We start from the raw sequence: 22708 nt of genomic DNA, 5'->3' as shown, positions 1-22708 counted from the left end.
AGAGTATTCTTTCTCTTTTGCTGTTTTAGTAAAGAAAAAAAACTTGACGTCACCAGAGAAAGATTTAATACTGGTAAATATTTTTTAACTACATCTGGCTGATTAGGGTATCCATCCCATCCATCCATTCGCTTCCGCTTATCCTTTTCAGGGTCGCGGGGGGCGCTGGAGCCTATCCCAGCTGTCATAGGGCGAAAGGCAGGGTACACCCTGGACAGGTCGCCAGTCTGTCGCAGGGCTAATTAGGGTACTTCAGTAATATTCTGTTTGGATGCTGGGTTCAAGCTTGAACCCGCTCAGTTGCAATGCAATTTAACGCTCAACTACAAATCGATGGCTTTTTGATGGTGACCGGCGCCGAATGATGGTCAACTATAAATAGACGTTTTCTCGACGTTGTTGTTGTCACCTGGTCGACTACAAATAGATCAAATATCAATGACAAAAAAACAACGGTAAATCAACATTATTTCAACGTCCCTATAGTAAGACCGTCGGTTTACTACAGTATTTCAATGTTGTTACAACAGTGGCATTTCAACCCTGATCATAACGACGGATCGGATGAAAAATCAACATCAATTCAATGTCGTCTTGCTATCTGGGAGTACAATTGGTCAATGTTTCCATGTACACACACACACACACATTCCACTGTGCTTTTGTTTGAATGATATCTCAACAAGCAATTATGGACAAAAACCACGGCCTCTAAAAGCCGGCTATTTTTATCAAGAAAAGCCTTCCTACTTAGATGACAATGCAGTGCACTGGATACTTAATGGCACTGGAGGACCTAGTCTTTATCCACCATTCTGAGTCATATTCAACTCATTTCTCAGGGGAAAAAAATCCATCCTCCAACTCCTGAAGCCAGCCAGGGAGGACATGTGTGGTTACAGTTTTCTCAAAATTTGAATACAAAGTTTAACACATCTGCTCCATTTTAGCACCTCTCCACGGACGCATGCGTCGTCACTCTTTCAGTATCTGCTTCTATTGACGCTGCAATTCCCCATCACTTCATTTAACAGAAGCAGCATCGCAGACGAGACTCACTCATTTCCATTTATCGAAATCCCATTTCTATTCCATCTGCTAACTAGTCACCTGTGAAACTAGTTTTTAACCACGGTTTGAAAGTGCGCCGGCTCCGGCTGTCTACCCCATCGCCTTTATTAGTGTTTATTCCGGGCCATAAAAACCGCTGGAGGGGGACACACCGCTAGCGCAGGTCGTTACATTGTAAAACACCATGGCAGGGTGGCACACAACACTGCACGCTGAGAAGCTAAGGGTGTCAGGGAGGAATTAAAGAATAAATTTCCCCTTCCAATTAAAAGGCGCATTTGTGCAACGTGAGCGGAGGAAGGGAACATTATCAATGAGGGGAAGAAAACATACTGTTACAACTCAGGAGGCACAATTACTGAGGCTGGTGGTACGCAATTAAATAGTGCTATTTAGACAGCACTACTCCCCACTAATAAACACAACGTATAGAGGAGACTACACAGATTTTGGATGTACCTCCAAAATCCCCACATCTGTGGAGGGAAACAGATGACTGAAATGTAAACACAACGAGTGGCAAAACGACTACATCAAAAGGAAAAGGAAGCGATCCCGTTAAACATTTGCATAAATAGGAAATTCTAAGAAAATACAATTCACTATCTTGTGACCCAAAGATGGAATTGGCCCTCCCACGAAATAACAAAAGCAAGACTCTTGGAAAAAAAAAAAGAGAGAACATCACAGGTTTTATTGAAGAAGGCGATGCAGTTTCTAAGAGTACGATCCAAATGAAATGTATGTAGGGCAAGCACCACACTACTCCCACACTGTATTAAAGCATGTTTGAGTCATCGGGCCTGTCTCTGCAACCCCTCAAATCATACTGTGTGGAGGGCGAGTGGAGCTCACTGGCATTGTTAAAAATGTACAGTATAAAGGCTTGAAGCTAGCAACAAGTCACAGAAGAAATGTGAGTCGCAGTCAATCTGCAGATGAGTCCTTTTTATTATGTGTCAACCCTTTCTGGCATTTCAGAACAGCTAAACATTGGATACTAGAATAAGTTCCTACCCCTTCCCTCATCTCTCCCAACCCTCACCCGGCTCTACGTTATGTTGTTTTCTATAACTACGCCTGATCTTTGTACTGGTGGTGCAACATGAGCACGTCGTCCTGGGAGATCCTGGTCCAGCCCTCGCTGTGGACGTGGTACAGGTTGACCTGCCCTCCACTGTAGGCGTCGCGGTACGTGGCCTGGTAGATGGCGCGACGGCCAAGCTCGCAGGCCTCCTCCACCGTTAGGTCGTGTCTCACGCCGCTGTCCATCACACCGTAGGCATACATGGAGCCTGACCCCACCGCAAACAAGTCGCCGCACACCCGGTTCCCCTCTGAGTCGACGTAGTACAATCCTGAAAAGCAAAAAAAAAGGAACAAAGGACAACGGGTGGGTCAATAGGACAGGAAGGCAAAGAGGACAGAGAAACAGTGTAAAGGGAGTTGTATTTCTCTAGATGTTGCGCTTTGACAGGAAAACTGAGATGGTGTACATCTAACACCGCAGTGCTCCCACAAACAAACACACACACGCGATCTTGGAAACGCTCACGCACGGCATGTCCTCCAGAGAGAGAGAGAGAGAATATGAACAGCTGCAACCTCTCCAAGTGAAGTAAGGCTGGCAGATATGAACAGCTGCACCCTCTTCAAGTAAAACGAAGCCGGCCGCAGAACCTGCTGACAAGGCGGGGGCCACATCGCCGTCCGCCCAGGGGCCCTGCTCTGGATCTTATTGATCCCCGCAAACAGGCCAAAAATTAACTATCGACCCACAACCTGAGCTTCGCAGGTAACAGCATCTCGCACCTCGCCAGGGAGGGCAAAGAACAACATCGCGCTCACATCCTGTAGACGTCAAACAAGTACAGCGCACTTCTTCCACACAAACACACACATTTCTTTAACCTTTACACACTTGAGCATCACATGGAGGCACAAGCTCTGCCTCCACCACAAACATGTAATCTTATGTGCACCGCAGACTCACAATGCTCTGATGGACCTGTGAGGGACAGTTTGCTCCACACCACGCTTCGTGGACACATGCGAGACATTTTGTTCCGCGCTATGACACATTCGCTAGGCCTCATCCCGGAGTGACGTGGAACGGGTGACTAGCACCAGCCTGTGAGCTCGCCCACAGTCAGCCTGCAGATGGTAAAAAGACAGCCTGCGAAAAGGCATGTTTTTTCATACTGCTTTCACAAATTCAAACCTGTGAAAATGATGCACAGACAAACGCAGGAACACATGCATGGAAAATTACCTAATATCCACCGCTATCTCTCATCTCCCACATTAAAAAACACTTCAAAATGCCCTCACACTGCACACCCTCGCTTGCAGAGATTCGCAGCTAAACTAGTGACAGTCTATTAGGGATAGAGAGCCACTTGCTTTTTGGGGGGAGCTTACCATTGCTTTCAACTGGCAAATTGCAGCTTCCTCAGCCTGTCGTTAGCTTGCCATGATAATCATCCAGCGCCTGCCTATGCACGGGGGTAATTTGCCATTCCAAGACCTGCCTGTTCCTCTTGAAAACTGTGAGGGACTCGTTAAAAACATAATGGGCAGGCAGAGAGAGTTGTAAAGGCAGCCTCTTGTGTTGAGTAGCACAGTTGACGGAGGTGGATGAGGACTCTTTAGGAGGTCCAAGTATAGCAGCAGAGCGGCACCCAAAAGACACTTCCCACATCCATTAAAAAAAAAACCCCAAAAAACCCCTCACACCTGGGATCTTTGTAGCGCCCAATGCAATCACTTATCACTTAACAGTCTGAAACACATGCAGCCGATGAGGAGTGCTCAGAAAACCAAGGGGGAGGGGGGTGGAGGGGTGGAAGAGGGAGGTTAAAATTTGCAAGGCACACATCAGAGCGGAAGTGTCGTTTGGATGGTGGAGCTCTGCAGCCAGGAGAGGCTCCTTCTACTCCATCAATCAGCTGACAGGTGCTCGAAGAGCCTTTTTTCTTTTCTTTTTTTTTTTTAAAAACAGCAGCCAGTGCAGCTGGATGGAATGACATTATTACAGTGTATGTAAGGATGCATGGGTGGGTAGCCTCAAATAGGTCAGTGTCTGTCATCTGTCCTTCCCCCCCTAGAATTTATGACTGGCTCAGGAGTAAAAAGACAGCAGCAGTTGTACAGAGGAGAAAAAGCGATTACATCATTCCCTTGGGACCTGCTCGAAACCGACAGCCACATGGGTCTTCTTTGATGAGGACTCGTATCAAACATTGCTCGGCTTTGTCGCCATGACGCTACATTTCAGTGGATCACATATCAGCTCATTACGAAGCCTTGATGTCTTTAGAGAGAGCACTGGGGGGGGTGCCACGCAAGGTACAATCACTTTTTCCTCTGTCAAAGCCAAAGCCGCTATCCAGCTATCAAGCATTAACCGTGCCCTGATTATGTGAGTGTCATAACATGTAATGTTATTACATTGAGCCATATTTGTCAAGCTCCTCAATGTCGCTTTTATTCAATTTAGTCTGCATGGAGCTTAAGACACTTCATCAGGGGAATAAGTGCCTGACATGATTGTAGCTGGTTAATGAGCTTCCCACCTAATCGTGATTGATTTAATTTACATGACATTTACCTCTCCGTTCAATCACTGGCATTGTGGGAACCATGGCAAAGCCCGCATACATATTGAACTTATACAGGGATCATTATTTCCCCAATTGATTGCCCGGGATTTAACACGTGTCATTTGCGTTTGTTGGCATACCACCGGGCTGTCATTGTTCACAGAGACCTCTTGGCTTTCCATACAAAGCCACCATCGATCTCAGCACGTGTACGGCCATTATGCATACGACCCAGTTGTCCAGGGCTGAGACCCAATGTCCATCATCCCACCGTGCTCTCACTGGCCTGCAGTCCCAGCCTCATCGATTTCCCATTACTGTGTCACCGTGGCGGCCTCTTTAAGCACACCTTCTGTGATGTACAGCCTCACACTGTGTGGTATTCAAAAGCCACAGCTTAAGGTACTAAAACAGACAGAGCAAAAGAAAGGCTGCAGTGACACCTAGTGGCTAACCCGGAGTAATGCATATGTTTGTTTTTTTCTTAAATGATAATTATCCGCACAGCCCAGCTGTAGTATATTTCATTTAAATAATAAACAGCTAACCACTCATGTCCAAACTCATGCTTAAAAAAATAATGAAGAATGAATGAATAATGAAGCCTCTTTGAAATTTGCCTGGGACTAAGAATCTTTGACAACACTGAGAAACAAAACCGATGCATGATTAAGCTGCCAAAATAATCTTTCACATAAAAACAGACCCATTAGCATATGTCAAGAGAGAAAAGCTGATGTGTGTTGAGTAGATTTAAGTGCATTACTTAAAAGCTGAATCACAAACGGCAACAAAGAGATTAAACAGTTATATCCCATACAAGAATATTGGGGACTTTTTTTTGAGTAAGACAAAATCAGCATACATTCACCGGTTCACAATCCCCTCTTTTATATTTTTAAAGTTTAGCTGCTAACCACCTGGACTCTCCTGTTTTGACAGGAGGCTAATTTGGCTACACATTCAGCTCCATCTCCAGAAAGCCTCTTTCCCTGTATTCATACACACTTCAACTTGTGCCCCTTGCTCTGCTTCAGAGATCTACTCCAAGCTGGAAGGCCACTCTTAGGAGAACCAGCAGCAGGCAGACAAGTGTTGGACTCAGTCACTAAGTCCACATTTGGTTTCCAGGCCAGCTGTACTTTGCTGGATGTCGTTCTGCTGCTCTTTCTCCAAATTTACCATTTTCAAGAACAATTTTCACAGACTGCATAGTTTTTCATGAGGTCAACTTGATTCCAGATTGCCAGTTTTATCTCCCCATTAGGGGAGATAATGGAGCTCAGGAAGTAGAACAGGTCATCTACTACTTGGAAGGTTGGTAATTCAATCCCTGACTGCTCCAGTCTCCATGCCAAAGCATCTGTGGGCAAGACACTGAATCCCAAGCTGCTTCTGATATAGTCATTGTAGACAGAATGTGTGTGAATGTTAGCTAAAATATGTTTATTACTGTACCATTATAGGTTTTCTGTATTACTGTAAGGTCTTTACCTTACACTAGAAAGTGCCTCAAGGAAAATGTTGTTTTGATTTGACACTATACAAATTGTCCTACAATCAGTTCAAGGAAGCACTGCATATCTTGATACTGGTACAGTTTAAAGTAGTACAAATTCTATCTAGATCAGTTTAAAACCAGACAAAATGACATGTCCATGTCAGATATAACTGTTGATGTTACCTGGTCCTCTCTTGTCCCAGCCACAGACCATGGTTCCCATACTAAGTCCCATGCCTTTGTACTGGTACACCATGTTAGCAAGCAACTTGGAGGCGGCTGCCACTGAGATGCGCTCCTTGTTGCGAAGCTCGTAGATGCGACACTGGCGGGCCAGCAGGCGCTCCCAGAAGCTACAGTCTGCAGCTCCTCCAGCCATAGTACCCAGTAGGTAGGGGTTGATCTCAATCACCTTCTTGACCGTCTGTGACGCGATGTAGGAGCCCGCTGTGGCTCGAGAGTCCACTGCAACGATAACTCCATGCTGGAACTGAGAGGGGAAACAGCAGTCAAAAAATGGGTCGGGTAGCCCACATTTCCACAAGTTCCTCACAAAACCATATGTTTAAAGTACTAGATATATAGACTGATATCAGTACATTGATTAAGAAAAGACACAAAGATGGCATTTACCGATGTCAGTGATCGATCGATCTGTTGGGTTAAACAGTTAAAATCAACTGGAACTGGCTCGCAGCCAAATTGTCATTTTAAACATTAGCAGTGGCCCAGAACTTTGCAATCAGTGCCACTCTCTCTTAAACAGCTACACTACTTACCAGTGCATAATACATTTTAATGCCCTCCCTTACATCCACTGCTTTTAACAGAATAGAGTCACTTGCTCTAAATTTAAGTAAGAGATCGCTTGCAGCAGTTCTGCCTAAATGAGGCAAAAAAAAAAAAAAAGAGCTGCTGCTCTACAGCTGTCAGAGAGGTGCAATATACGGTTCGGCTCTAGCAGAAAGCTGCTGGATAAGAGGAAAGACTTTTGCTCTTCCTTCCAAAATCCTCTATCAGCGAACTGACAGTCACAGAAGCAAGTATAGTAGACAACAGATTTGGCCAGTCAGAGGGAGATGTCTGTGGGGGATGTTTTCATTAAGGGATTAAGGGATAAGGATGGCGTTATTTTTATCTTTTACTTGTATCAACAAATCCCCTGAAGAGACAAAAGCCATCAGCAGGGTTCTGTATTTACACTGCTCCACAGCGTTTGACAAACTGAGGGAGAAGACTACAATGGCTGTTTTCAATTGTGATGACAAATCAACAGCAAGGCTCTTTCATGCCGTTTTAAATGTTTTCAATCGGGGGTTTCTACGGCACAGAGGCAGAATGTATTTATGCATCGCCAATTGTACATGCCAGTTTATAAGCCTGTCAATGGAATCTTGGTGGTTTTTTAGGGAAGGATTGTTAATTACAAATAAGTGTATCCTCAGAGACACTGCTTAAATCTTTACAGCACAAAAAAACAACAGCAAGCCTTAAACTTTCTAGAAATCAAGATTTATTTTTCCCCCTTTTAGATTTTCTACTTTGATGTACAACATCAAAAAGAACATTTCCACTTTCTAGAGATTTCTTGGCTTCTTTTCGTGAGCATGCAAGTTTGTTTTTATTGTGCGCACCACAGTCACGACTAATCGAATACACGTCTTCTTCCATCAAAACTTCATGTGTGTTTTAACAATAACATTTAGAAAAGCAGGTATGGAGAACTCACAGTTGAAAAGAAGACTCACAGAAAGTGTGACTTTAATTCATTCAACACATTATACATGTATACATCTGAATACAATTAACAGGAATCTTATTAAAGGACCTTTGTGCTTTTCTCCTTCCTACTGCAACGTCACTGAACATAGTAATGACATAATAATGAAAGATCATCACATTTTAACCTCTAACATGATGTGATGTTCCTCGGAGCAAAATATATAAAACGATACTCGAGATAAGTGAGAAATGGTCTCTCCGTGTACTTTCCCCAACACCTGGGGCTGCTTCTGTTGTTTACAACACGCTACACAGTGTCTAAAAGTTGGGGTTCAAGTTGAAGAGGTGGTAGGCGATTAGTTTGTGAGGAACGCACTATTTTCATCCATTTTGCCTTTTCAGTATATAACTGAGCATATTTCAAGTATATAAAAGGCACGAGTTTATTTTAAAACCCTTAAAAATGTATACTATCAGCCAAAATATCCTGTGTCGGTTAGGCTCTCCTATGGATGAAATACATTTACATACTCAGCACAAATCACTTTGGAAATAACACACGTTTAGGTAGCTCTTTTAAGTTGTAACCATCAAAAAGTGTGTACTTGCTGCACTTTTTACGGAAGAACACGTCAGATTTCCTACTATATAAATTCACGTGACTATGTTATTAAAACACCCACATTTTTGCTTTTAAATTGACTGAGAAACGTCAACGTAAGCCTACGTAATTCACGATTTGTCTTAATACTATACATAGTAAACATATTAGAGAGATTACTTGTTTACGTTTACTTAAGTGCGCATCACCTATCTCGTGTACCATGCACATCTGTCATGAGAAAGCGATTTGTAGCCACGCTAGCATGCTAACATCAGAGACAATTTATACCGGAAACCCTAGCGTATGATATGTAAAGTCAAAATTTATCAAACGTCTAGTTTAGACAGGTATACAACTGCTACTGGGGTTTCTTATACCATATAGCTACAATAACTGGACCGTTAACTTACTTTGAATGCTAAGGTGGTGGTTCCATGCAGAAACTCTATTTTCCTTTCGACGCCATCATCGTCTCCGACACACAGCGGGTTTTTAACGGAAAAACTGAGGCTGTCCTCGGGCGTGCCTTCTAACCCCAGACCTCTTGGTCCGGGTCCGCCACCAAAAGCAAAGGACTGGCTACTATCAAACGAAAAATCCGCAGAATCACCGCTCAACACACTAGCAAGGGCCATCTTTGAAAATGTATGATGAACAAGCAACATCCGCCGCGGTAGTTTTTTTTATTCTGTCACGGTAACAAAATCAAACAGCGCCCCCTGTGTCTGTGGCGGTGTATTGGTTAAAAAAAAGTGTGAGGTAAAGGAAATACCTTTTATTCCACAGCTATTATTATTATCATTATTATTATTATCCATCCATCCATTCACTTCCGCTTATCCTTTTCAGGGTCGCGGGGGGCGCTGGAGCCTATCCCAGCTGTCATAGGGCAAGAGGCAGGGTACACCCTGGACAGGCCGCCAGTCTGTCGCAGGGCTAACACACAGAGACAGACAACCATTTGCACTCACATTCACTCCCACATTCACACCTATGGGCAATTTGGATTAAGCAATTAACCTATCCCCACAAACTGCATGTCTTTGGACAGTGGGAGGAAGCCGGAGTGCCTGGAGGGAACCCACGCAAACACAGGGAGAACATGCAGATGGTGGAATCGAACTCAGGACCTTCTTGCTGTACGGCAACAGCGCTAACCTCAAGCCACTGTGCTTGCCCATTAGTAGCTTAGGAGGTAGAGCAGCTCACCCACTGATCAGAAGGTTGGTGGTTTGTTCCCAGGCTCCTCCAGTCTGCATGTCAAGAATCCTTGGGCAAGATACTAACCCCAAGTTACTCTCCGATCCATCCATCAGAGTGTAAATGTGTGTGATTATTATTAAATTTACTTTTCAATGATAAATATAACATCATAATTTCCTCCCACACATAAATGTTTTTGATTATTGAGTATTATTTGAGTTTGTCATTCTTTTTCTTTCCCTTCTTTTCTTTATCTCTGTAATATTCTTCTTTCAAGTCCTCTCTCTTTCTCTGGCTCCATCCTTGTGCTGTGATGTGGAAAAGGTCCACATTGTTCCCCGAGTAGGCATCCCTGTGAGTGGCCCTGAACACTGCTTCTCTTGCCAATGAGATGGCTTCTCCTTTACTCAGGCTCCACCTCAGCTCTCTGTCCAAGACTCCATAAGCATAAGGTGAGCCTGAGCCCACAGAGAAGACATCTCCCTGCAGTCGGGCTCCGTCACTGCACACATATATAAGCTTTGGACCGCTGTTTGGAGAAGTTGTTGCAGTAATGTTTTGGTTACTAAAAACAGCCAAGGAGCTATCATCAGTCATCCAGGGTGAGTCTTCCAAACTTGTTGCACAGTCAACGGCACCCTCTTGCTTATCCCAACCACACAGTGTAAGAGCAACACACATTTCAGTACCTTTAAAAGGATGGAGCATAGATGAAAGGAGCTTAGCTGTGGCACGTATTGAAAGGCGATGTCCATGCCGTAACTGGTACAGTCTGATCTCTCTAATCAGAATTCTCTCCCACAGCATGCAATCTGCACCACTACCAGAAGATGTGACCACTAGATGAGAGTGAATAGGGGTGATCTTATGAACAGCCGGACAGGCAACAAGACCCCCGGCACTGGCACGTGTGTCTGCTGCTGCTATTACCCCACCTTGGAAGATGAAACCCAGGGTTGTTGTTCCATGAGCCAAACGGAAAGGCTTCTGGACTGTCATTGAATTTTTGGGTGGGCAGAAGGATGACAACGGTGTGTTGATGAAAGAGGAGGAATGTGGAAGAGGTGGTATAAAAAAATGCAGTGGAACTCCACAGTTGTTTTCAGATGTTTCCAGTCTTGAGCATCTTAGGTTGTAACAGTCACTCGTAGGAAATGGAATTGCTGCGTCCCCCAGAGATGAAAAAGAAAACCATTTATGTTGCACCGGCCTTTCTTTGAAGCTGCAAACATCTTCCAAAGCCATGATGGTGTAGACACAGATACTTGATCACAAAATCAGAACATCTTTTCTGTTGAAAAGTAAACAAAAGTTGTTCTCAAACACAGTCTATCCACTGAAAAGCTGATCAAACACAATCTTAAGTGTCAAAGAAACAGATCTGGTTTGTAGAGGGCGGATGCTGCTACTCTTTCTCATCTGCTTCTGAGTTCTTGCGCTTTTATAGCTCGTGCAGGTGTGACAGCGGGTAGAAAAACACACACATATACACACGCCGTGTACCATATCCAAAACCATTTATGGTTTATGTAAGTGATATTTTAGCCTACATGCTGTGAACCTGATATCCGCAGAAGCCACTTTCTGCAAGTCCTACAAGTGGAGTTCAGTAAGGACAAGCAAAGCAAGCGGTGCTGCCTAGTTGAATCTATAAATAGAAATCAATCAAAACGTACCAAAGTGAAAGTGATCTTTTGCCTTTCATCTCAAACAGCATTCTGTCATAAAACTTTGTTGCTTGTTTTCATCCATCTTTTAGAACATTGTCATCGGTAGGCTGCAACTGGCTATTGTACTTTCCACAAAGCACGCCTGCCTGGATCCCAATGGAAACTGTAGGTGTTTCCGTTTAACATATGTCAGTGTCAGAGACTTGCACCGTTTTCTCGTTGTGTTCGAATGTGAAAACACAACCAGAATTGGCAAATAGAGGAGCTTCTGTGATATATCATCATAACAGACAAGTTTTTATCTGACTGACCACCTTGGCCAGCAGCAACTACAGACATACTTTTAAAGAATATCACAAATTACTGATGATTAAATAAAGCATGCCATTTTTAAAATGATCTGAGGATAAAACATCTTCAGCAGTAATGTTATTTCACATAACACTGAATTTTCTGCTGAAAAAATATTTTTTAATTTTAGTTATTTATGAACAAATTGCCAAATAAACCAATTTTATGAGTAGGGAAGTGTTTTTGTGGTGTTTTATTGCTTCTTAATGAGTGGGTCTAAAAAAGTCTCTATCTAAATAATTTCTGGTCAATGTTTGCTTAACTATACAATAGTTAACAATGTGTGCAGAAGCAAGACGTCCATGTACTGTAGAGTGCAGCGAGCTGCGGGAGGCTGTCAGCACATTTAAAAGAGTAACAGACAGGCAGCACAAAACAATACGTTTTCATCTGTATATTAAAAAAATAAAATAACATAGCATAAAATTAAATATAATAAAAAATAAAAAATTGTCCCCATTATCAGCTAGTAGTAAATAATTTTTTGTATTTGTACAGTGGAGGAAGGGCTTGCCGGGTTTTTATTTCTCAAATCTGGTTTCTGGTTTTTATTTTCTCTATCAAAGTACAGCAACCTGTTCGTCTTGGAAAAAGAAGTCGCCGTGAAACATCAAATGGCAACGTTTAAACAACGCTCGGTGCACAATTATCGCGACAATGTACGCGATATGCAACTTGTGCACTCATTAGCCATCTTGGTTCTGTCTCACGTTTGTTAGCCAGCAAGCATTGCAATCTTTAGGAGCCAAGATGGCGCCAGTTTCTTCTAAAGGCAGAGCAATGTGAAAGTCCGAGAAATCAATTCATTCAGTCGGCTAAAGTCATGGCGTCTGCCAGCACAGGGAGCAGGGTGTCCTGCGGGAGAGATTTGAATTGTGTGCCAGAGATAGCCGACACGTTATCCGCGGTCGCCAAACTTGGGTAAGATGGTTTTTCGATTCTACGTGTAATTTTTGTTTAGCTGAAATGAGCAGAACGCGCTGCTTTGCTAGCACGTTCTCAGTGCATGATGGTTGCTAAGCTAGCCGGTGAATTACCAGCACGTGCCCGAATCACAATGATGCTTGACACTGTAGTGAAGTGTGCAGTACACAGGCTTTGCCTACTCCCATAGTATATTTGAGCTATGTGGAGGATTACTTAGAAAACAAGTTTGTGTTTTACTTCGTGCTGATATTATAAATATTTTGAATGTTAACTGAAGTGCTTCCCTCCTCTGGTATCCAGGTTCGACTTCCTGTGCATGCCTCTCTTCCACCCGAGGTTCAGGAGGGAATATGAGCTGGAGCCCGCTAAATCCCGACCTGGAGCCCAGACCCGGTCGGACCTGCTGTTATGTGGCAGAGGTCAGTTTTCCTGCCCCTTTGTCTTTTGCAGCCTGAGGCATTACTAGCTATTAAATCATCAGTCCCCCTAAAGTGAGAGGAAACACTGAGTGTGTTATTCTGTGCAGGGTATTTTTGGGCATGGTGGGGTCTACTGGTGCCCTTTATTTATTGGGAGGGGGGGTCAAGGTCACTTTAAATTCTATTTAACTGTAATATTAAATAAATTTAAGCATAGTCAGTTTTTACAGTCCTAAAAGTGGAAATTAACTTCTTATTAGGTCTGTTAAACCAAAAACACTGCAACCTTTACAATTCTCAGTAAATTACTTTTTATTCATAGAACATAAATTTATCAAAGTTTGACAACATACGTTTGTGTAAGTGTGTCATGGCATAAATGAGATTTTAGAAAGATTCAGGAAGGAACTGCTGATGTTCATCGGGATGGAAAGGGTTACAGAATCTGAACAACGTGTTGTTCATAGCAGGGCACCAAAAAGAGAGCAGCTACTCTGCAAAAAGAATACTGAGCATTTGAACAATCTTATGTGGGCTTCTGAGACCAAAATAGAACTTGCTAGTTTAAGTTTAAAAGACTGTTTGGAGTAAGGAAAACACCGCATTAAAGCATAAAAGCGTGGTGGTATTATCATGGTCAGGGCCTGTTTTGCTGCATCTGAAGCAGGGGAGTTTGCCAAAAATTAATGGAGCAATGAAGTCTTTATGTCAGGACATCTGTCTGCAAACTAAATCTCATCAGAAAGTAGGTAGGTTGTGCTGAAAGACCAATCCTAAAAATACCATTTGTTCTGCTAAAGCCCAGCCTAAGAAGGAAAGTAGATGTTAAGACACTAATTCTAATCATTTTCATATTTTGTATTAAATACTCATCATCAAAAGAATGTGATTTTAGTATAAAGGTAAAGTGGTTAGGTGTTTGATGCTTTCTCTAAACCGTCCTTTTGTTCTGTCTAGATTGGAATACTCTAATCGTTGGGAAGCTCTCTCCATGGATCGATGCAGATTCAGAAATCGAGACAGAACGCAGAAACTCAGAGGCTGTAAGTTCTTTGAGTTTGATGGTGCTTGTGAGGGTTCTTTGATCTTGAGATATGAGTGAGGTTATCGTGTAATGCTTATCTTATCTGTTTTCCCATGTTCCTCTCCAGGCTCTTGCTCAGGAGCTAAACTTCTCCGCCTACCTGGGCCTGCCTGTCTTCATGATCCCTCTGAAGGGCCTCAGTAATGCCAATCTAGCCCGAGTGCTGCTAAATCACATCCACATTGGACATCACACCTCAAATGTAAGACGCAGCACATCAGGAATCAACAAGTCAAGACAGTGGAAGTGCTCATTTAACTGCTGCTGTCCTCTTTTTTTGATTAGTTCTGGATACGCGTCCCACTGATGGCGTCAGAGGACATGCGGGAAGATCTGACTGAGAATGAACCGATCTCTTGTACTGATGACACAAGCGTTGATGAGAAGACTTGGAGCTGGTTAGTTTCATGCCACGGCACTTCCTGAGCAACTGAGTGCCGTCTGCATGCTGAAACGGTTACTATTGATTTCCTTTAAAACACTGTCTTTCTTTGTTTACTTACCTCATTTTTTTTTTTCATAGGTGGAACTCATTCAGAACCCTTTGTGACTACAACAAGAGGATCTGTCTTGGTGAGAGAACACACTGTGAAGCAGCAACCTTTGGGCATTGAGAAATAATTATGCTCCTGTCTGTTACTGAGATTGTGCTTCGTTTGTATTCCTAAAGCGGTTGAAATTGGACCAGATATGCCATCAGACACTGTGATTGATAAATGGCTCGGAGAACCTATCAAAGCAGCCATTCTCCCCACCAGCATCTTCCTAACCAATAAGAAGGGCTTCCCTGTTTTGTCGAAAGCCCATCAGAGAATAATCTTTCGACTCTTCAAGGTATAAAATAACATTCATAGATTGAGTTCTGTTAAAATCAAACAATCTGCAATCAAATACAAAAAGGTTGTTTTTTTTGTTTTTGTTTTTTTGTCTAGTTTTGAAAAATAAATCTTTAAATTAAAATGATCGTCTTTTTTAGTTGGAGGCCCAGTTCATCTTCACAGGCACCAGTCGGCACACTGACAAGGACTTCCGATCCTACCTGCAGTACCTGGAGTACCTCAACCAGAACAGGCCTGCACCCAATGCCTACGAGCTCTTTGCTAAGGGTTATGAAGACTACCTGCAGTCACCTCTACAGGTGAGGAAGTACCCTTTCATGCTCACGTTTGTATGCCTCTGTGCAACCTGAAGCCATAGCTAGATGTATAGTTATGTCTGGTTGGATCACTGAAGGAACATCAGATTAGATTTTGATGGTCAAATGCAATGACCTTGCAAACTATACATTTTAAGTCAAGAATTAATCTGTTAATTGTGACATATTGTACACATGTCTAATAATATAAAGTAATGAAGTGACGATATACTCAAAAGTCACTCTCGAGAGATATGAATGGAAACTGCAGTTTCACTGTTTGGTAGAATTGTAAAACTGTGAGGCTGTTTTGCTTTTTCCTCCTAATCAGGACCTTTTAACGTCATGTTTTGCTTTCTTTGTTTAGCCTCTGATGGACAACTTGGAGTCTCAGACATACGAAGTGTTCGAGAAGGATCCTATTAAGTATTCACAGTACCAACAAGTAAGACAGTCAGACATTTTTTTGGGGGTATGAGGAGGCATGGCACAGATGTTACAGAAAGGTCTTTGCTTGTCCAGTAGACATACAAATGCAGTAAAACAGACTTTACTTGGGCAGACTGTTCAGATATGCAAGTGCATTTGTTTTTATGCATCACAGAGAACACGGCTAGCTGTGATTAATTTTATTAGTGGACAGTCCCTTTGCGCTTATTTTGAAAATTCAGTTCCTGGCTCATGTTTCCTTAGTGGATGGTATCAGTTTTCAATATTGGTCAGTTGCTTTTTACCTATGAGCTTGTATTTATTATCCATCTGTCCATTTTCTTGGAAAGCCCTGATCCAGCCAGTGGACTTGGACCCAGAACATTCTTACTGTGAAGCAACTGTGTTCACCACCGCACCACACTGTTGCCCATAATCATTATCAGTTGCTTTGGCCTCTGTTCAGCCTGAATGTGAAGATACGCCTAGATATTTGTCTGTGTATGTAGAGCTTATCCACATAAATCAGACTGTCACTCATGTAGCATTTGAAAAACACTGACATTTAGGTGTTTAGTGTTAATAAAGGGGTTTAAATGGTCTGTAAGAGTTTGAGGCAAAATGTATTTAACACCATTTTGTTTTTGGTCTTTTCTTTGTGTGTGCAGGCTGTATATAAATGTTTGCTAGACAGAGTTCCAGAGGAGCAGAAGGACACTAATGTTCAGTAAGTATCTATATCTAAAATTATTGTATAAAGAGTCACAAATGAGGATTGTGGAGTAGGAACTGTGTCCAGATATTGATTAATACCTCAATATCATGGCAGTCTATAATATACTCCTATAAGTCTCACTGGAAGTAGAGCAGGATAACACACACTGTTTAAACTTCAGTGGTAACCACCAGGGTAGCAGCCTTGTCTAAAATGATGTGTTTTTTCCACAGGGTGTTGATGGTGTTGGGAGCAGGTAGGGGTCCTCTGGTCAATGCATCCCTGCGTGCTGCCAGGCAGGCAGACAGGAGACTGAGGGTGTATGCTGTGGAGAAAAATCCCAATGCTGTAGTGACGTGAGTAAAATAATGCTTTCAAATGTTCCATGTTTCACAACGTACAAGCAAAAATATTATCGCATGCAACAGATCAATTGCGCTACCTGAATGAGTCTATAGATTGGATAAAAGCTTGGCCTTTGATTTTGTCCGAATTTATAGTGAGTCAGGAGGGGATTGAAGTGAAGCCTGAAACTTTCAACGCTTATTTTATTGATGTGTGTTCTCTAGGCTAGAGAATTGGCGCTTTGAGGAGTGGGGGGATCAGGTGACGGTGGTGTCATGTGACATGCGGGAGTGGGCCGCACCAGAGAAAGCTGACATCATTGTCAGCGAGCTGCTCGGATCATTTGGCGACAATGAACTCTCCCCAGAGTGCTTAGATGGAGCACAGCATTTTCTCAAAGGTATTTCAGGATTTTAATGAAGACTTAATTACACATGTAGACACTGCAGAGTCATCAGAGGTCATTTTTCCACACCAAGCCATATTGAAAGCGTCACCTTTTAATGCTTCCTGACTCTAATTACTTTCATTTTCCCCTTTGTTCTTATCATCTCACCTTCAGATGATGGCGTGAGCATTCCCTGCTCGTACACGTCCTACTTGGCTCCTCTGTCGTCCTCTAAGCTTTACAACGAAGTACGAGGGTGCCGCGAACGAGACAAGGATCCAGAGTCCCATTTTGAGACGCCCTATGTTGTGCGCCTTCATAACTTCCACCAGTTGGCTGATCCCAAACCCTGCTTCACCTTCACACACCCCTCAACAGGTAGATGGAATCGCTTAAAATCCCTCTAATAAGCTTGTAGAGCATGTGCTCACCACCTCTCCCTCCGTCTGTTTCAGATATGAACAATAACCGGTATCAGTGCCTCAGATTCACAGTGGGTTGTAACTCTGTGCTCCATGGCTTTGCTGGCTACTTTGAGACCACTCTCTACAAAGATGTCACACTCAGTAAGTCAGCAGATCCATTTGTCCTTTGGCCTATTTTGTTTTTTATTCATCAGGTTTTTTTACGAGTTCCCCAGTTTTAGAATCTGTCATCGTCCTTGCAATTTGGGCTGGATGGTAAAACCATGAAGATTATCACAGCAAAATAACTTTTCCTCAACAGAGTAATGTAAAGTTAGTAGATTCATTCCAGCCATGTGTTGATAAATGCCTGAAAATGGCATGAAAAACCAAACAGAATGGTGCTACGCCAAACCAATCATGTGGCTCGAAGAGAGTTAGAGCTGCGTCAGGTTAGGTTGATGTACACAGTTGGAAATGTTAATGTTTGGGCTACTGCAGACATAAACGCCAGTATGTTAGCAGTGTGAGAAAGATGAAAGAGAAAATAAAAACTGATAACGTGCCAGCATTACCAAACATGCCCCCCAAACACACACAGCCCAAGGCTCAAAAGGCGAGGACATTGTTGGAAAGAGAGGTCAATGAATGCAACAGACAGCTTCATATAAAAGACACGATGTCATCAAGCAGAGTTAAATTAGAGAATTAAAATGTTTGTTTGTTCTGTATACCTATGTTATTTATTTTACATGAGCTTGAAATAAAATTAGAAAATAAGTTATATTTAAATCAAAATTGACCTCATATCTTCAGTTAGGAATGGAAAGAAACATTTAAGCTAATAACTAATGCTTCATTTTATATTGTGAAATATATCGATCAACTGAAAACTGGGGGAAAAGTAATTATTATAAGATTTATTTTTCTTTCCCCACATGTCGCACAGCCCTACTTTTAGCACTCAGTCTTTGCACGTTCATATAAAAAAATCATGACCTAGTTGCTTCAAATGAATGCAGAAGTTAGGACCTGTTTTCTGTCAGTCTACATCCAGCAACAGAATCAAGAGTGCAGCTTGTTACCATTACAGCCCAGCAGGGCTTCATTAATGTTTCAGAATGATGCGTTGGTGGGTGTAGTTGTGCAGAAAGCAAATAGTTCTTCCATGAAAATGTTCACATTTTTGTTTTGGAGCGTTTCGATCATGATTTCTGAAAAATCAGGTGCTTTGAGCATCGCTAGCTACTTCCATCGTGTTTTTAAAAAAAAAAAAAAGAAGGAAAAAAAAAGGCAGGTGTAATGTCTCTACAATCTACAGTCCAGAATACTAGAAGTATTTTCTTTTTCCTTTTGGTTGAACTGTCATTTAAAGTCTTCTTTGTTGGCAGGTATAAAACCAGAAACGCACTCACCCGGAATGTTCTCATGGTTCCCCATCCTCTTCCCTCTTAAAGTAAGTTCCTTAGTCGGTACCGAGTTAAATGCTAAAGTTGAAAAATGAGAGTGAATAGATAAGTCACCGTGCTCCTTCTTGCCAACAGCAACCCATCTCCATATCCCAGGACGATGATGTCACAGTGCGATTCTGGCGCTGCAACAACGGGAAGAAGGTTTGGTATGAATGGGCTGTGACGGAGCCCTCCTGCTCTGCCATTCACAACCCCGCAGGCCGTTCCTACACCATCGGCCTGTGAAGAAGACGCGTCGGCACAAGTTGGCAGACTCCTGTGTTTCTGTCAGACTCTGTGGCAGTGGAAGAACGGGTGTCGTGACACAGTTAAAAACCTGGACTTGTGCGAGCCCTTGAAAGTCCACGGTGGTGGGCACTTTGCAGTTTAGGAAGAATAGAACGGATAAACCAAATTTGAACCTTTTCTTGTTTTTAAATCTCGTGCCACATTCACCACTCTCACCTGAACCCAAAGTGTACTGTTGCTGTGAGACTGGCTCATTCAGATTAGGTCAAACGTTAACACCGCGTCATCATGCTATCCTTTTTTACTTGTCCTTATTGTTCTGAACTACAGTTCAACACAGCGATTTACACTCAATCCTGGACTTATGCCTTATCAAACACACATTCCATACACAATATTTGCATATTTAAACCCTTCTGCTCAACATGAGAAGATAAGAAGGAACTGCTTTTCAGGTTGCATACCATGACATTTGGGGCTGTTTGTTCATACCTTTGTTTTGTTCGAACCGTGTCAATAAAAACCACACTGTAGTGTTCTCTACATACCACGCCCTTTTTGTTTGAAGCTTGAATGTTTTTGAGTCACATGTTAAATTGTTAAAATGATAGATTTTTTTTTTTTTTAAAGGCAGTTTAAGCACCGTTCCTGTATTTTAATCTGTTGAAATTAAATGATGATCTGATCTGCAAGGAGGTGATTTTTCCTGTAGATGTCACCCTTTCTTGACCTTGACCCTAAGCAATCCATGATTCTTTTTACAAATGAAGGTACAAGTGCACTGTTTCAATTCATTTTGCCCTAAGAAGAAATTCTCTCAAGTCCTCACTGTTGTAGTGCTGGGGGCAGGCTAGTTGTTGTTAGATGTTTGGAGAGATACACTTGCAACAGTTAATCACTTCACCTCCAACACTTTTAATGATGAAGGGAAAACAGCTGAGTCAGGCTGCACAGACTTAAAAAAAAAACATTTTAAAGACTGGAGTTACACCTTATGTGTCTGAAAAGTATAGTTACTCATAACATTTCCATGGGCTCCAGCAGTCCTGCGCAGCTATAGTAGTTATTATAAGTGAAATGCAAAACATAACTCAGCTGGAGTTTTCAGTGTCGCCGTGACAAGGTAAACTTTATTTCAAATAAACCTACAGTTTCCCCTCGTGTGGGCTTTTCCATCAGGGAGCTTGTAAGGGAGATGTGCTTAACAAGATCAAGTGCAGGCTCAGCGTCCATGAGAAATCCATATTATGTCCCAGTGCTGAATAGTAAGAGCATGGGGACACACAGTGAGCACACATGGCCTGACTATTGTAAACTCAAGCCAGTAAAGAAAATTAACTGCTTTTGTTCCCCCAGAAAATCTGCTTAGACTTGAAAAAACAAATAACACAGTTGGTGCACCTGCAGAGACCCTGTGCCAGCTTTTAGATCAATTCCAAGGAGCACAAATTAGCGAAAGCACTGTTGCCTCCTCATTTTATGTCCTCTTTTCATTTTTTGGCTCCAGTTTTCTAAATGAAGTCTTCAACGTGAAGTCAAGAAAGAATACAAGCATAAATGCAGAATGTCAACAGAGTGATGCTGTTTCATAGAAGATGCTGAATCTGTTTTGTTATTTTTAATTTTAGAATCACATTTTTATGTTAATTGAAATGGTAAACTTGTCATTTTTATCTTCAAAGTATCAATTCTTAAATGTTCTGTTTGTCTTTTGCTCACTTAGGAAACATTGTCAGATTTTGTGAGTCCTAAAGGAGGTACTGCAGAATGCAGGCTCACTGGGTCATTAATGGTGTAATGAGTTGGGTGAGAACAAGTGTATTGTTTTCACCAACCCGGGTACTTTGGATTGATATCAGGCTAAGATTAAAACCAATTTGGAAGATTAAGATTAAATAACATGATGTGCAAATGTTACAATCTTTTAAAGGACCCCAAATCCCCAAAATACTCTGCAGAAATTGGCTTGAACAAATTAGTTTGGCAGGCGAAGGAGGCGAGATCAGCTGCAATCCTGGCAAATCAGCCGATCTGTTTCGCCTATCCGTTTGGTAAATCTGGTAAGGTGTCAGCTATTTAAGTCACTTCAGCCTACATAAAGTTGCTGTGGCCTCTGCAAGTCACTTTACAACCCACCTGGACCCCACCTCTGGTCAGATCATGGTCTTGTTCTTTGGGCTCCTCTGTCCATGTGGAGCCTTCCACGTGTTTGCATGGAAGTGGACCCAGTTATACCGTCAAATAGAAATAACTAGATGGCACACCAATCATATTTTGTCTGAAGTTGATGTCCCAGTCTAATTTAATTAGCGTGTTATAATATACCCTCAAAGTGGATGGATGTTTTCATCCGTAATGGCCTAAACAGTTTATTTTGCACAGTAACAGAAAGATTAAAACAAAATGCTCCATTAAATAATAATAGATATAGAAGGAATAATCAATCAAAAGCAATCTTAGGTGCACTGTAGTGCATAACATTACTGCTGTGCTTTTAGCTAATAGGCTATTGTAAAAAAAAAAAAGAAGAAAATTTCCCCCCGTTTTACATTTACTGCACACCTTGCGTCTGTGGATTTCAGTGTTGGTTAGCTGCCCTACCACTCATATTATGATGGCTCTCACTCGCTCCAATTACATCCTGGAGCTTCTCTTCCACTGCTGCCTTCCCCCTGGCACTGGCCTCCGCCTGCTGGCTGCCGTCTCCCTGTGTGAGTCCTTAAACACAATTGAAGATTATTGCGCTGCATCAGTGAATTAACAGATGCAGATAATGGGGGCAGCATGGTAATACCATCCACAATGGGTAATTTCAGGCTTGGTGATTATAAGCTTATTTTCTCAAGAGCTGTCTTCTGCTCATTGTTCTAAACCATCAGTGAACGAAAGAGCTGCCTTTCACCGGGGGGGCACATTGAACGTCAGATAAGCAGATTCTAAAAATGCTGTTTGCAACTTTTTTGCAACTATCATTTAAGTTAAACCACCTGCTTTATCCCCCCCCCTTTGTTTATTGTCGTCTATGGAGGGGGGAAAAAGCAAGCTGCAGGTGCAAAAATACCCATAATTTACTCACAAGACCCAAACAGTTCGCATGCATCCATACTAGACTTGGCTTTAAGATCAAGTCATTTCCACGTTATTATTATGAGTTATTATATTAATATGAGTCCACCATATAAAAGAACATAGAGAGAAAGTTAAATCCAGTCAACAATGGGTTAAAAAGTTTCAGCGACTTTTCCCCCAAAATAAGTTTTAAGAATTGTTTTCCTCCCACAGTTTATACACTTCCAACACATGGTGCATGTTTCCGATTTGACTGCTGATTGGCTCTTTGAGAGCAGGGACAAGAATCAGGATGATTGTAAACTGAGAAAAGTGACTTAGAAGTATCTGCTTGGCAGCTACAATAAGAGCTGGCTGATTTCTCTGAAT

At 42.2% G+C, this 22708-nt stretch overlaps 3 protein-coding genes across 3 annotated transcripts; 1 reads left to right on the top strand and 2 right to left on the bottom strand.

Annotated features, from left to right (window-relative positions):
* Nucleotides 1-1742: 1742 nt before the first annotated feature.
* On the bottom strand, nucleotides 1743-9177 carry psmb5 (proteasome 20S subunit beta 5). Its single transcript, XM_005933644.3, has 3 exons — nucleotides 8911-9177; nucleotides 6358-6664; nucleotides 1743-2429 (listed from the first exon to the last, which is right to left on the bottom strand). Exons 1-3 carry the CDS (start codon nucleotides 9163-9165, stop codon nucleotides 2146-2148), a joined length of 846 nt encoding a protein of 281 aa, XP_005933706.1. The 5' UTR covers nucleotides 9166-9177; the 3' UTR covers nucleotides 1743-2145.
* Nucleotides 9178-9617: 440 nt separating this feature from the next.
* Nucleotides 9618-11140, bottom strand: psmb11a (proteasome 20S subunit beta 11a). Its single transcript, XM_005933645.2, has one exon. The coding sequence runs from the start codon at nucleotides 10946-10948 to the stop codon at nucleotides 9914-9916; it is 1035 nt and encodes a 344-aa protein (XP_005933707.1). The 5' UTR covers nucleotides 10949-11140; the 3' UTR covers nucleotides 9618-9913.
* Nucleotides 11141-12360: 1220 nt separating this feature from the next.
* prmt5 (protein arginine methyltransferase 5) lies at nucleotides 12361-19962 on the top strand. Its single transcript, XM_005933647.1, has 16 exons — nucleotides 12361-12645; nucleotides 12952-13070; nucleotides 14028-14113; nucleotides 14222-14356; nucleotides 14440-14552; nucleotides 14678-14727; nucleotides 14825-14988; nucleotides 15131-15292; nucleotides 15657-15734; nucleotides 16387-16445; nucleotides 16667-16789; nucleotides 17003-17178; nucleotides 17341-17544; nucleotides 17622-17732; nucleotides 18962-19026; nucleotides 19115-19962. Exons 1-16 carry the CDS (start codon nucleotides 12548-12550, stop codon nucleotides 19265-19267), a joined length of 1896 nt encoding a protein of 631 aa, XP_005933709.1. The 5' UTR covers nucleotides 12361-12547; the 3' UTR covers nucleotides 19268-19962.
* Nucleotides 19963-22708: the final 2746 nt, after the last annotated feature.

This window comes from Haplochromis burtoni, unplaced genomic scaffold (genome assembly GCF_018398535.1).
Source record: "Haplochromis burtoni strain Fernald_Lab_line unplaced genomic scaffold, NCSU_Asbu1 Contig_172, whole genome shotgun sequence".
NCBI lineage: Eukaryota > Metazoa > Chordata > Actinopteri > Cichliformes > Cichlidae > Haplochromis > Haplochromis burtoni.
The sequence above is the reverse complement of the archived record's forward strand: the minus strand, read 5'-3'. Positions and strand labels throughout refer to the sequence as shown.

Bases quoted from the DNA above. Each gene is read 5' to 3' on its own strand.
- psmb5 (XM_005933644.3), bottom strand. From the start codon at position 9,165: ATGTTGCTTGTTCATCATACATTTTCAAAGATGGCCCTTGCTAGTGTG. The intron at 6,665-8,910 runs GTAAGTTAACGG...TTCCCCTCTCAG, and splicing joins CCACCACCTTAGCATTCAAA to TTCCAGCATGGAGTTATCGT. The intron at 2,430-6,357 runs GTAACATCAACA...TTTGCTTTTCAG, and splicing joins CTGGGACAAGAGAGGACCAG to GATTGTACTACGTCGACTCA.
- psmb11a (XM_005933645.2), bottom strand. From the start codon at position 10,948: ATGGCTTTGGAAGATGTTTGCAGCTTCAAAGAAAGGCCGGTGCAACAT.
- prmt5 (XM_005933647.1), top strand. From the start codon at position 12,548: ATGGCGTCTGCCAGCACAGGGAGCAGGGTGTCCTGCGGGAGAGATTTG. The intron at 13,071-14,027 runs GTCAGTTTTCCT...TGTTCTGTCTAG, and splicing joins CCTGCTGTTATGTGGCAGAG to ATTGGAATACTCTAATCGTT. The intron at 17,733-18,961 runs GTAAGTCAGCAG...CTTTGTTGGCAG, and splicing joins CTACAAAGATGTCACACTCA to GTATAAAACCAGAAACGCAC.